Source organism: Elephantulus edwardii, unplaced genomic scaffold (genome assembly GCF_000299155.1).
Source record: "Elephantulus edwardii isolate Elephantulus edwardi_28Jun2011 unplaced genomic scaffold, EleEdw1.0 scaffold00116, whole genome shotgun sequence".
NCBI lineage: Eukaryota > Metazoa > Chordata > Mammalia > Macroscelidea > Macroscelididae > Elephantulus > Elephantulus edwardii.
In genome coordinates, this window is record NW_006399866.1 from 1,664,178 (window position 1) to 1,677,502 (window position 13,325).

General features: G+C 49.7%; 1 protein-coding gene across 1 annotated transcript in view; it reads right to left on the reverse strand.

The window, feature by feature from the left end:
* Positions 1-13,325, reverse strand: part of HMCN2 (hemicentin 2) — a 193,960-nt gene that overhangs the window by 131,798 nt on the left and 48,837 nt on the right. Inside the window, 6 exon segments of the mRNA XM_006892600.1 lie at positions 7,353-7,502; positions 7,721-7,834; positions 8,488-8,615; positions 9,689-9,830; positions 10,841-11,113; positions 12,893-13,014. Of these exon segments, the coding sequence (XP_006892662.1) occupies positions 7,353-7,502; positions 7,721-7,834; positions 8,488-8,615; positions 9,689-9,830; positions 10,841-11,113; positions 12,893-13,014 (929 nt within the window).

Below are 13,325 nucleotides of genomic sequence, written 5' to 3' on the forward strand. Positions count from 1 at the left end.
AGTTCAATCTTGCCTGTGGCTGGCCAGCCTGGAACCCACACAGAGGTAAAAGTCAGCCCTGCTGTCCCCCAGATGCTCCTCCCCTGCCCATCCACCTCCCTGACCACAGACGTGTCCTCTGCAAATGGGGAACCACCTCAAAGGCCAACCTCATAGACGGGGCATAGGTTATACCTCATAGGTCATAAGTCACTTGTACTCTTTTTTCAGAAAACACCTTTCTGTGTTTCCTGACCTTTATGAAATGAGCAAAGAAAACACTATTGCTGAATTAAAATATTCCCATTTTCAATAATGTGATGTTACAATGTAAGGTCCAGACCAAGACCCTCCAGAGGGTAAAACCAAGTCAGAACCAGTTGCCATGGCCTTGACCTCACCCCATGGTGACCTCTCATGTATCAGTGTGCAGCTGCGCTCCACTGGCTATTCTTTTTTAAAACTTTTTTACTGGGACTTGAGGTTAAGTCTCCAGAGCAAACCAGTTTCCTATTCAATAATTCTAACAAATTATGTTACATAATATTGATTGTTGTTGTTGTTGATTACAGTCGAGTCAAGCACAACTCATAGTGACCCTATGAACAAAAAGGCCGGAAGCCTTTCGATAACTATCATCATTTATCAAAGTTCATAGAGTTTCCAGAGGCATGTTGTTTAGGAAGTGGATGCCATTCCTGCTTCCAATAATTAATACTATTTAATTATTATATTACTTAATTAAATATTCATAGATTAATGATAAATAATAACGCTAATTACTATCCTTATATTCTAATAGCATTTCCCCCAGGTCCTCCCTTTTTAGTGACTTTTCACAAGCAGATCAGGCATTTCTTCTGACGTTCATCTGGTGGACTCTAACTCCCAACCTTTCAGCTACTAGCCAATAGTTTTAACTGTTAGCCCCACCCAGGTGTCCTCTAAGAGTAAAGGCAAGTGTATTAACAATGCTACAACAACACACCCACACAAGGATCACTTGGGCACCCTAACGTTATAAATATTTAAGCAATACATAAGGGCTAGGAAAGCCCCTAATTCTTGCCCCCCACACCCTATATTTCATACCCTGCCCCAAAGGTAGTCACTGTTAACAATGTGTGAGATTTCTTCCAAACCCATTTCTCAAAGTCTTGTGTTACTTGGAGAGATCCAGGAACAACCTCCTGGCACTGACCCCAGGTCCCTGTCCCCGACCCCACCCTGTGGAAAAACCTCCACCTCTATATTCTTTGTATCTCTCTCCAGAAATCTCCCTCATCCATCCAAACCATGACATCAACATTCCCTCTGGCTTTGGGGATTAGGGAAGTTCCAGGGAGATAGAAATACAACTTGGAAAATTTCTACAAGGAAGAAGACGGTGTTGGACCCAAGCTGAGACGCCACCCATGTGCGCTTTCCCTCCTCAGGGGGTCTGGCAGCTGGTGACTCAGAAGCCCAGAGTGCAGCAGCTCCTGAGTCTCCCAGCTGAGGGTCGCTGGTTCTGTGGAGCCCTGGCCCTAGCAGGATGGCTTTGCCTCCCTTCCTGGGCAGGCCTGAGGGTAAGTCCAGTCCCTCGCCTCCTCCATCCACCCTCAGACAGCTTCTTATGCCCCCTCCTGAGATCCCAACCACTCAGCTTTGGTTCCTTCAAAGTCCACTCTCTTTCCCACTCCATCCACCCCCAGTGCTGGTCTTGAACCTCCTACCTGGGAAGGGGCAACTCATTTATAATAAGAAGTGAATACCAGATATAAAGGATAGCATTTGGAATGTCTACTAAGCAACAAATGGATGTGATTCGAATCCACCCGCTGCTCTACAGGAGAAAGGTGGACAGTCTCCTCCTGCGCCATTTATATCCTCTGAAAACCCACTGGAGGGTCAGCTGTAAGTCACACAATGAGATTTCACCGATGCAAAAAGGGACAAGAATGCTTGCAAGCCAGGGCTTGGATGTCCTCCGGTCCATCCAGACTCCCAGGACCTCTAAGCTGCATTGGCTGCCGCCACAGTGGTCCCCCACACTCACTAGGGGAGCAGAAGGGACCTTTCCATGGCACCAGTCCAGTGCCAGGTTCCTGTTGAAGATGCCCTGGTGGCTTCCAAGGATGTTCAAGGCCAACTCCAGACTCCTCAGAAAGGCCACAGTGTCCCATGGTCCAGCTGTGCCTCCAGCCTCGTCTCCTCCATCCTCCCCCATCCATTCTCGGCTCCCTTCCTCTGAAACATTCCTGGAAAGCCCTGCCACGAGCAAGCCCTGAGGACACAGGAGGAGTCTGCCACCAAGCCCTGCCCTCCTGATGCTCAAGGCCCCAGGGAGATGCAGAATCAGATCAACACTGCCAGGTGCTCGCCTCACCCACACTATACACCCTGGGAGAAACAGTCCATGGGGGAAAAAAGCACACCTCGGGGATGGGGCTGTTCAGAAGCAAAGGTCATGTCCTCCTTGCAATGAGGCTGCTAATTCATTGCTGGGAGGCGCCCTTCAGAGGAGCTGAGGTGAGGGGGCAGCCACACTTCTTTTCCAGGGACTTTCCATGGAACACTTTCCCTGTGGACTCAATGCCCAACAGGGCTGAGCCCTTCTTAGCTCTTTTCAGTCCCCAGAGCGTGTGGCCCAAGGCGAGGGCAGGTCCTCATACTGCTCTGCCCCAGTGGGCACCTGGGGGTGTATCCCCTTGCTATTCTAGACTTCAGTGTCCTCTTCTGGAAAGAAGTAACTTTATGTCTACCTTTAAAATGCCTTACCTTTCCAGTATCTTAAAATTCCCAAGCCCTTTCCTGAAGACCCCAGGTCCTGCAGTCAATCCCCAGTCTCCCCACCTCATCCTCCCATTCAGAGCCCCCCATCCCAGAGGCAGAACTGCTGCAAGTCAAGCCAGCTCCCTAACAGGCAAGGAGGAGTGAGAGAAGCCAGAGTCTGGGGCCCAAAGAGTGTGTGCAGAGGAGCACAATGGTGAGTAGGGGCAGGCTTGGCCTCGGGCCATCTGTGTCAAGAGGGACACTGTAGACTCACGGAGTCTATGGCTGAGACAGGGCAGAGCATGGGGGCAGGTGGTGGGACATGGTCTCCACAGCCTCTCCCTCAAGGGCCAAAGAACCCTGCCCCCATTTAAATTCCCTGCAATCAAGCCATCTACACAACAACACTTGGTTCTGGAACCACCACACGGGCCCCAGGACCACGGCCCCTTCCTCCACAAAGCAAGGACGGAAGTGTTGTTTTAGGATTGCACTAGTATAAAGACAAACACAGCCCAGTCTGAATCCGTTTTTACCTGTTATTGCTGTATTTTTAAAAATTCTTATTTTTAAAAGAAATTAAAATGAGGACTTTTCTACAAGCCCCCAGCCACCTGCTACATTTGCTGGAGAAGAACTCCTGATCATGGCCACATCTGTCACACAGTGTGGTCCTGCTTCAAACCTGCTCCCCTGTCCAACAAAGGGTATTCACCCCCAAACCAAACTCACTGCCATGGAGTCAATCCTAGTGAACCTGTAGGAATTTCCCACAGGGTCCCCAAATCTTTATGATAGTAGACTGCTTCATATTTCTCCCACAGAGCCACTGACAGGGTCAAACTATCCATTTTCAGCTAACTGCTGAGTGCTTTAACTGATGTGCCACCACTGTTCCTCAGTGAGTTGTTTCACAAAATCAAAAGTCAATATCACTGCCTTGGAGTTTTAATCAACTTAAATCTCATGAGAAGAGATCTTCCATCTTTCACCCAAGGAAGAATAGCTGGTGGATTCGAACCTCCCGCCTTTGGGAGATTGGCAATGCAGGTCTTTACCCACTAGGCACCCGAGCTCCCTCGGGCCTTTAGTACCCTCTAAAGCATATACATTGCACATCTACACAGGAACCAGAAGCTTCTTGATAAAGGAAGAAGAAGCAGGGACTGAAATTTAAGGACTAAAATAGGAAGGGATGAACATTCCCTTAGAATGCAGAGATAGTTCAGCTGAGGACAGTTTTTTAAAGTCATAGAGCACTAAGGGAGCAGGTGGCCACAGCAGAACCCTGGTCACCAACCACAGGCTGGTCACTGCCTCATGGAGCTCTTGTCAGCCCAGGCCAGGTCACAGCATAGGAGACAGGGCCTGGGGGAAGGGTGCTTTGTCTAGTAATTATTCTATGCAAGTCTGAACTAAGCATATTCCATTAAATCTCTCAAGAACTCAATAAACAAGTTTCTGTTATTATCCTGATTTCACAGAAGGGGTTTTGAGGCTCAGAGATAACTTGGCCAAATGAACAGCAGGATCCAGACTGACCCAGGATTCTCGATTGCCCAAAGTCAGGCCCAGAAGATGCTGAGAAGGGCTTTGCAGGCTGGTCCACAAACACAGGCACCTGTACCAGTGCAGGGGGAGGCTGCTCCCCCTCCTGTGCCCCAGAGGCCACCAGCAAGCCAGTTCCCAGGTCAATAGCAGGAAGTAGGCATGGCTCCCAGCCCCCTGTTCCAGGAGGCTCTGCCAGGCTGGCCAGGAAGGATGTACCACAGCTGCCACCCAGATGGGCAGAAAATTCAATTTCCCACCGCCACTGCCAGGCCAGCCCACCCAAGCCCCACAGGTGCTGGGCCACTATCCAGCCCTTTCCTGACCTCTGGCCACAGTTTACTAGCAGCTCAGCGCCCCTGAATCTCTACCTTGGAGTCCCAGTCATCACCTCTCTCTGACAAGGGTACATAATTACAAGACCAAGGGGAGAGATAAAAGATCAGAACTAAACACAGCTTCCCCCATCCCAAAAGTACTGTCACGTTTCTGCTCATTCAGAACCTGCCAGCTAATAACACAGCGGCGGTTTCTGCCGGAGCCCACTGTGGCCCAGGCTGTCTACCTTCTCACTCCCACATTTCTGAGACCATTTTACAAATGAGGAGCCTGAGGCTCAGAGAGGAGAAGTGGTCAAGCTAACCTGGCCAAGGGGCAGCCAGTGGGGAGCTGACCATCTGCAGCTCCATCCCTGGAATCCCCCATGTGCAGAGATGCGTGGCAGAGACTCAAGTTTAGGTTCCATCTCTGCCACTTGCTAGCTGAGTGATGCTGGTCAAGTCACTTAGTCTCTCTGTGCCTCATTTTCCAGGTCTATAAAGTGACTAAATATCATGCACCTCAAAGCATTGTTGAGAATATTAAATAAGTGAGCACATGAAACATGCTTAAAGCAGACACTGTATTTGTTGTTTGGTACAGTCAAGTTGGAACCGATTCATAGCTAATTCTCCAGCAGGTTTTCAGAAGCAGTATATCACACAGGAGGAGATTGCCTATCCTTCTCCTGTGATGTAGTTGGTGGATTCAAACTGTGTGCCTTTGGGTTGGCAGTGCAGCTCCTTACCACTAGGCCACCAGAGCTCCCTAAGGCAGGTACTGGCACAGGGTAAATAGCATAGAAGTGTTAGCTGATATTTTTATTATTGTTAGTGTCAGGCCCCCAAGCCCACAGCTTCTCACACTCAGCCCCCTCCACCCAAAAGTCCAATCTCTGTAAGAAAAATCTGAGTATATTTTTCCTTAATGCCTTCCAACACCATTTGAAGGATGGAGTCCAATCTCTGGTGCCGAGGTCTCGAGGCCTGAGGCCCAGGAACTGGTACCACAACAGCTAGAGCCTGACCTCGCCCATCCCTTCTGAATCTAATCCCTTCCTTTCTTCTTGTGCCCTATGGGGTCCCTTTGGCTGGAGCCCAGCTCCCCAGCTCTTCACCTGACTGAGACCTCTAGTACCAGCCTGGACATACATCCAAGACACCCTGTCAGCCCCACTGTGAGGTCATCCATGTTCTGGGTCCCTACACACCACCAACACCAGAATCCCACTAGTGTTTACTCTTCTCTCACCTGCCTTCCAAAAACAACCTGCAGGCAGAAATGTATCATGCCTGCCATTGTACCTGCAACTTGGGGCCTGGCACATGGCCCCAAGTATTGGACGCTGGATATTGAAGTATTTTATATGTATTGAAGGAATGAGTGAGGGAACAGATGAAGAAATGAAGGCAAAAGGCATTCCAGGCCTGGAAGGACCCTATCCTGAGATAGTACCATTCCCACTGGGGGACCAGGCCCTCCTAACTGGACTGACTCCAGGCCCCAGCTAAGTACTCTAGTCTTGGCTTTCTTGAGGAGCCTTTAATCCATTCCCCAAACCTGGCTCTGCCCATCAGCTGGCCAGGACGAGCACATTCTCAATTCTCTGTATCTCCCCAACTCCCAGCACCTGTCTTACCACCAGAGTCCAGCAAACCCCCAGAGCACAGTCCATCCAGCTTAGCAAGCCAAGAAACTGTGCCCACGGCTATCAAGCATTGCCCAGGGCCTAGGACCCAGGCCTGGCACTTAAACATCACAGAAATCCCAGACAAGGCTGGGCACTCAACACAGGAAACTTTCAGGCTTCTTCTCTGTAGATGGGGTTTAATAATCCTTTTGTTTACTGTCGGTCAGACCCTGTGCTCAGAACTCTTCACCCAAGTTCATTTAACCCTCACAGTAATTCAATGAGAGTACCGATGGTCAGCCAGCCCCGTTATATAGAAGAGGAAACTGAGTCTTGACAGCTTGACTAACAGAATCAAGACTAGAAGAACTCCAATGACTGCATGAAACACAATGTGAATGAAGAAGTGTGGGAAACACAATGTATACAAACTTTGTAAATCAATATAAAATAAAACAAATATAAAAGACTAGAACTCATATTTCAAGATGGCAATACCCAGGCTACCAAGTAGACCCTAAAAATGCTCACTTCTTGGTCACACCCTTACTCAGTTAGTCCTTCCCATAGGGTTAGTCTGTGTAACCAATAAAATAAAGAAGTCATGGTGTGTCACTCCAAGACCATAAAGGACTGTGTCTTCCATTGTGGGTTCTTTGACAAATTCTCTCTCTTTGACTCTCTCTTTCTTATCACTTGCTCTAGAAGGGAAGTAATGAGAAGAGTAGCCTTCTGGAGAGATGGGAAGACATACAGGATGAGGAACTGAGGTCACCTCAAGTCGAGATCAGATGACCACAGCCTTGACAACACATTGCTGATGATCTCGTAAGCGACCCTAAGCCAGAACCATCCAGTAAAGCTGCACCTTGACTCCTGACCCTCAGAAACTGTGAGGTTATAAATATGTGTTCTTTAAGACACAAAGTTTCTGTGTTAACTGTGTTAACTCCTACACTGTTGCCTTTCCAGGCATCCCTAGTCCAAAACGCTCTGAGTTCTGATGATGGGAATCCCATGTTGCCAGGCTACGTGGTGGAATTCTCTCTTCCCTTTCAAAGGCAGTTCACAGAGCTGGAGGTGGTACAAGGATGGGGAAGGTGGAGACAAGGTGCCCACTCACATCCGACTTCCAACCGGATTTCCGCAGAGGCGTCACCCAGCTCATTGACCGCTCGGCAGGTGTAGACACCAGCATCCCTCTCCTTAGCCGCTGGGATCCGCAGGGTCCTGGAGCTGAAGCCCTCTGGGGCCAGAATAATTTCACGACCCTCTAGACCAAAGACAAGGAAGTACCAGGGTGTCAGCTTGCTTGAAGATTCTGTGACTCCTTGAGGTCAGCGTCCTGGGATGAGACTGAGATAGGGGTGAGGGCTAGGGCTGCTAGAACCAACGATCCCACTTACACACCCGTTCTCATGACTGTCCAGGGAGTGAGCATTCTGGAGATCAAGTTTTCCAGGCCCCCAGACCCCTCCCCTTCCAGCATACCTCGATACCAGATGACTCGGGGTGGGGGCATCCCAGACACGTCACAGGCCAGTACAGCCTCCTGGCCGACGGCAGCAACAACCACGGCATTGACAGCAGAGACGGACGGTAGGTCTGCAGGGGTGGGGGGACCAGCCCTGAGAGGACACAGATGGAACTCCGCCCTGCCCCTCCCTCTCTCCCATTCAGCAGGGACAGTCACTCCAGAAAGATCTAGCTACAACTGGTTGTTTAGAAGCTTCCCACCCAGATCCTTAAACTGAACCACTTTCCTGACCAAAATCCCCCACAAACTCCCTCTTACTTCTCATTTAATCTGGAATAAAAGCCAAAGTCCTATAAGGTTCCAAACGACCACCTACATAAGAAGCCCACCCCACACCTTCTCCCCTCTGCACTCTGTGCCCAGTCATTCCACCCCAGGCTCCTCGAAGCCGCTTGAACACGCTAGGTCCACCTCCACTCAGGACCTGTGCCTCCCATTCACCTCCCCCGGGAATGCCAGTGACACCTCCTCAGAGTCACAGCCCTCTCATGCCAACAGCTCACTGCTCTGTTTTCTTCAAAGGACTCCCACCATCAGACAGTATCTTACTGAGTTCTCTATCTGCATGTTGTTTTCTGTTCCCTCCCTTTAAAAAGCACCACCTGTACAGGGTCCATGTGCTCACTGCTCTACCTCAGGGTCTAGGCACATAGTAGATGCTCAATAAAGATTCATTTAAGAAGTCAAGGGGGAGATGCTGGCATGCCCAGGGCCGGAGTACCTGTGTAGTACAAAGTGATGGTCTTCTCATCCATGCCAACCTCGTTGGCAGCCTGGCAGCTGTAATTCCCAGCATCCTCTGGGGCTACTTCCCGAATGATCAGTGTTCCCTGGGCATCCACAAGGACTCTGGAGTCATGCCATAAAAACATAACCCCAAAACAGGGGCTGGTTAGCTCAGGCCACACAGGGGCTGCTCTGCTCCACAGCTACAACGAATAATAAATTAATTTACAACATCCATGTGATAATAGTTGTTATTGCTAGGTGCTGTCGAGTCTGAACCACAGAGGCTCTATGAACAACGGATCTGATCCCTGTCCTAGCCCGTGCCGTCACTGTGTTAATCTGGTTGAGAGTCTTCTGTTCTTTCACCAACTCTTTTCAAGCATAATGTCCCTCTTCAAGGAATAACCTCTCCTAACATTCCCAACATTTATGAGGTAAAGCGTCATCATCTTTGCCTCCAAGGAGCGCTCAGGCTGCACCTTCTCCAAGACCATATCTGCTGGTTCTTCTGGCCTTCCATGGGATATTCAGGACTCTGATCTAACACCACAGCTCAAAACATCACTTCTACTTCTGTCATCCTTAGTCATTGTCCAGCTCTCAGATGCATAGCAAGTGACTGAAAAGATCATAGCCTGAATCAGGTGCACCTTAGCACTCAAGCTGACATCCTTGCTCCTCAACAATTTGGAGAGGTCCCTGATTGAAGACTTTCCCAATGCAATACATCTCCTGATCTCCTGACTGCTTGTACCAAGGGTGTTGATTGTAGAGCCAAGTAATTGTTGTTAGGTGTCACGGAATCTACTCTAATTCCTAGCGACCCCATGTACCACAGAATGTGTTAACATTCTGATCCTACACCATCTCCAGTATCCCTAGTGACCCCATCCGCCAAAGACCATCATTCTACAAAGCTGTGTGCTGGGTACTGCATATACATTATCTTATGACATTCATAAAGCTCAGAGGAGTGACCCAGGACTTGTCTGAGGTCGCTCGCCTGTATGGTCAAGATTTGACCACTGAGCCCACAGTGTTCTCAGGGCTCACATGACCCCAGAGTATGCGGATATCAAAGTTATTGTGGACCCTCCCTCTATTTACAGGCAAGAAGACTGAGGCCCACGGGGACAATATGCCAAAGTGTCCAGGAATCTGCCGTCACAGAGCCAATCCCCTACTCCTCTCACCTGCTGTCCTCTTGCAGGGTGCGACCCTCTCGGCTCCAGGAGATGTGAGGAGTGGGGTACCCAGAGGCTGAACAGCTGACCCTCACTTCCACACCCTCAGAGAAGCGCTGGGACCTGGTGTGGATGCTGACCTGTGGGGCCTCTGGGATCAAAGAATAAACAGGTGGGGACAGCCTGTCAGCGCAGCCACGCTTCCCAGGCACCAGGCCCACCCCCTCCCTGGTCAGTAAAGATGGATGAGACAGAGCAAAGGCACAAGGGTCCTGAATGTCCAGAAGTGGCTTCCCTGGGGATAGGTGGACCAGCTAGACACCCAGAGCACATCCTGAGTCATGTGGGCAGAGGGTTCCGCAGCACCCTCCCCGAGCTGCAAGCTCACTAGAGCCCTGATCAGAGAGGTGTTCAAGGCTGGCTTGGTTCCCACCCCCAGGGAGCATTAGGAGAAGTTCAATGCTCGCCCTCAAACAGGCCCCAACTTGGGCTCAATTCTGGTTCTCTGAGGCTCACCACAGACTTGTCAGGCTGTAACAGACTTCTTGGCCACCTAGTCTAGGAAGGGCTAACACATCCTCCACCTGGTGGCAGACAACATTAACAGACCTTCCTGTGAACTTGTGGCCTCAGAACCTTCTTAGCAAGAGTAGCTGATGTGGGAGAGAAGACTTATTCCAACACTCTGTGTTTGCACTTGTGGAAACAGCAGCCTAATGCAAGATTTGTCTAGATTCTAACTGGACCTGAGCTCCCTAACACCCAGTGCTCTTCCCACTGCCTTCTCTACATCCTCTCCCAAAGATACCTGATCTCTGGGCTTTAACAAATTTCCAGTAGCCTGATAGCTGCCCTTCACTGTCAGAAAGCGACGAGGAGAAGGACCATAAAGATACCTGATGGCAGGAGAAAAGGACAGGATATGGAACCAATTCTGTGACAAAGGCTTAACTTTTGGTTTTATAGCAGTAGAAACTCAGGATACACATGAAGATGAACTTCCCCACTGTGAGGAACACTAGACTTTTAGCATCGGTGGCCAAGGAAGATGAAAGATTTAGCATTAATGTTGCCTGCCAGAGATGACGTCTGATGTCTCTTGAGGGAAAAGCAAGGTAGAGCATTGAACTATGGGACAGTAGTGCTAAGAAGGAGCCTCACCTCGCACCAGGAGCCAGATGGACGCCCTGGTGACCCCATTGGCATTGCTGGCCACGCACTGGTACTGCCCACCGTCGCTAGGGACGATGTCACTGACTTCCAGAGATAGGTTGGCCAACTGGGTGACGCGGCCCACAGATTCCGGCAGGACCCGCCAGTCATGAACCCAGGTCAGGTTGTAGGGGGCCTCACTGAGGACCTGACAGGACAGGACGACAGTCTCCCCCAGGGACACGGTCACGTTGGGGTCAGGGACCAGCTGTGGTGGGGGATCTGCAGGGATATGAGGACAGGGGCATCTGAGATACTGACAGCAACAGTTGATCATCTTGCAGGCCTCCACAGGCCCCATCCTGAGGCTCTGGTCATCCCCCACCACTCACGACATCCCTGAGGACATGTCAGCTGTCAGGGCAGCTACCCAGCATCTGCTCTCCAGCCCTGGGATGGTGCCATCCTGGGGAGGGCCCCCAGCCGTCACGCCCTCCCAGGACTGCCTGGCATGTGTGCACCGTCCACGCCAAAGCCAGCAGCAATAGTTAACAAGCACCCCACTATTCTTCACACCCTCTGAGCCGATAATTCCACGCTGGGGAATAAAACCTCAGAAATAACCCACAAGGACCAAAGCATGATGTGGACAATGCTGTTCTCTGTGCAAACAGCAGGGCTATTTATAACAGCCAAAATTTAGAAGTACGGTGACCGTCCCATATGAGGAGCGAGCTAAGCAAATAGCTCTCCTGATAGGAAAAAGCTGGCAAGAGTGCAACACGTTCAGAAGCCTCTGAATGAGTAGGAAAAAAGCAGGGACAAAACAGACGTCCAGAAGTAAACCGCCAGGACTTTCTTCCTAGTCTGAATTCATCTGGAAATCATCATTATAACACACAAACCTGTGTTAAATTGTTAAATCTGATTCTGTTCCCTTTACTCACAAGCTTACCTTTCTTGCTGAGGGTTTGTGAGGAATAAACTCAGTTTGTATTTCATAAGGGGAGAAACTGTTACATTTAAGTAATCAGTGCAGCCATTTCTCCACAAGATTGTCTCTCCTTTTCTGTACTAGGGAGCTCTGGTGGCCTAGTGGATAAGCAGTTGTACTGCTAGCCCAAAGGCAAGTGGTTTGAATCCACCAGCTGCTCCTTAAAGGAAGACAGTCTTTTCCTGTGCCATTTACAGACTCTGAAAACCTGCTGGAGGGTCAGCTCTGAGTCGGTGGACTCAGTAGCAAACAACAACAAGTAAAATATCATAAATTTCTACCGTAGAAGTAAATTTGTTGACATGGTATAATATTGAGTGATATAAAGGAGGTTATAAGCCAGTATACTATTAACCCATATTTTCAAAATGCAAGCATAAGAGTAGGTCTGGGATAGACTAGATGAAAATGCTATTGAGATTATCACTAGAATAGAAGGATTATATGTTTCTTTAATTTTCCTTTTGCTTTTTTATATTTTCCAATTTTTCTACAAAGAACATTTGTCATTTCTTCTGCTTTCATCTTTTTTTTTTTTAAGACTATGGAATGTGGTGTGACTAATCTTTCCACATCCATTAGATTCTTCTTCTTTTCAAGACAGCTGAGGTTTATAATATAAAGGCAATTTCCTTTTGTGCTGTCATGTGGCATTTTCGGCCTTCCCTGCACTCGGTGCTGCTGTCCTGCTTGGCGGACTGGAGGCAACATGGGGCATCAAGGTCCCTGGAAGTGCCTGGGGTCAGTCACACCTCAAGGGCCAGACCAAGAAGTTAGGGGTGGGGTTAAGGCTAGACATTTCAAGCCTTCTCAAAGGTGCTCAACAGAGGCCCTCAGGCCATTCCCAGGGGAGACAGTCCTGAGCAAGGGCCTGCAGGCAGAAAGGGAGACAGCCCTGACCAGGGGCCTGTAGGCAGACAGCAGTGAGGACAGCCAGGCTCTGGGCTGGAGGGAGTTCCCAGCCACTGGCTGGCAGGCACACTATCTCATAGATGAGGACACCCCAGAAAGAAATTCCAGCGGGAAGAATCTGGGCTGGAAAGGAGAGGGACCCCGAAAGAACAGACCTGTGACAACAATCTGGGACTTGGCTCGTCCGGTCCCAGCCTTGCTGACCGCTGTGCACTCGTAGGTCCCCTCCTCGGCCTTGGAGGCCCATGGGATCTCCCAGCTGCTGTTTCCCGATTCCCTGCAAACAGGAATCAGCGAGAGATGCAGTATCACATTGATCCCCGTCAGGGTTCCCTCCCCAATCTCTTCCTTGGATCTCACCCAGATGGGAGATCTAAAATCTTCTATGAGCCTTAGAAAGAACATTCAATAGTCAAGACTTTGCAAATCTCATGATCTACTGTGTGACTCTGGGCTTTTCCCTTGTCCTCTCTAAGCTGTTGTAGACTTACTTTCATGTAAAGAGGGAGGTCCTTCCTGCCTTGACCCCACAGAGCTCTGCCAGTGGCCGGGCCGTGTGTGGATGTGTTTGCAGAGGCTGGGTAAGGC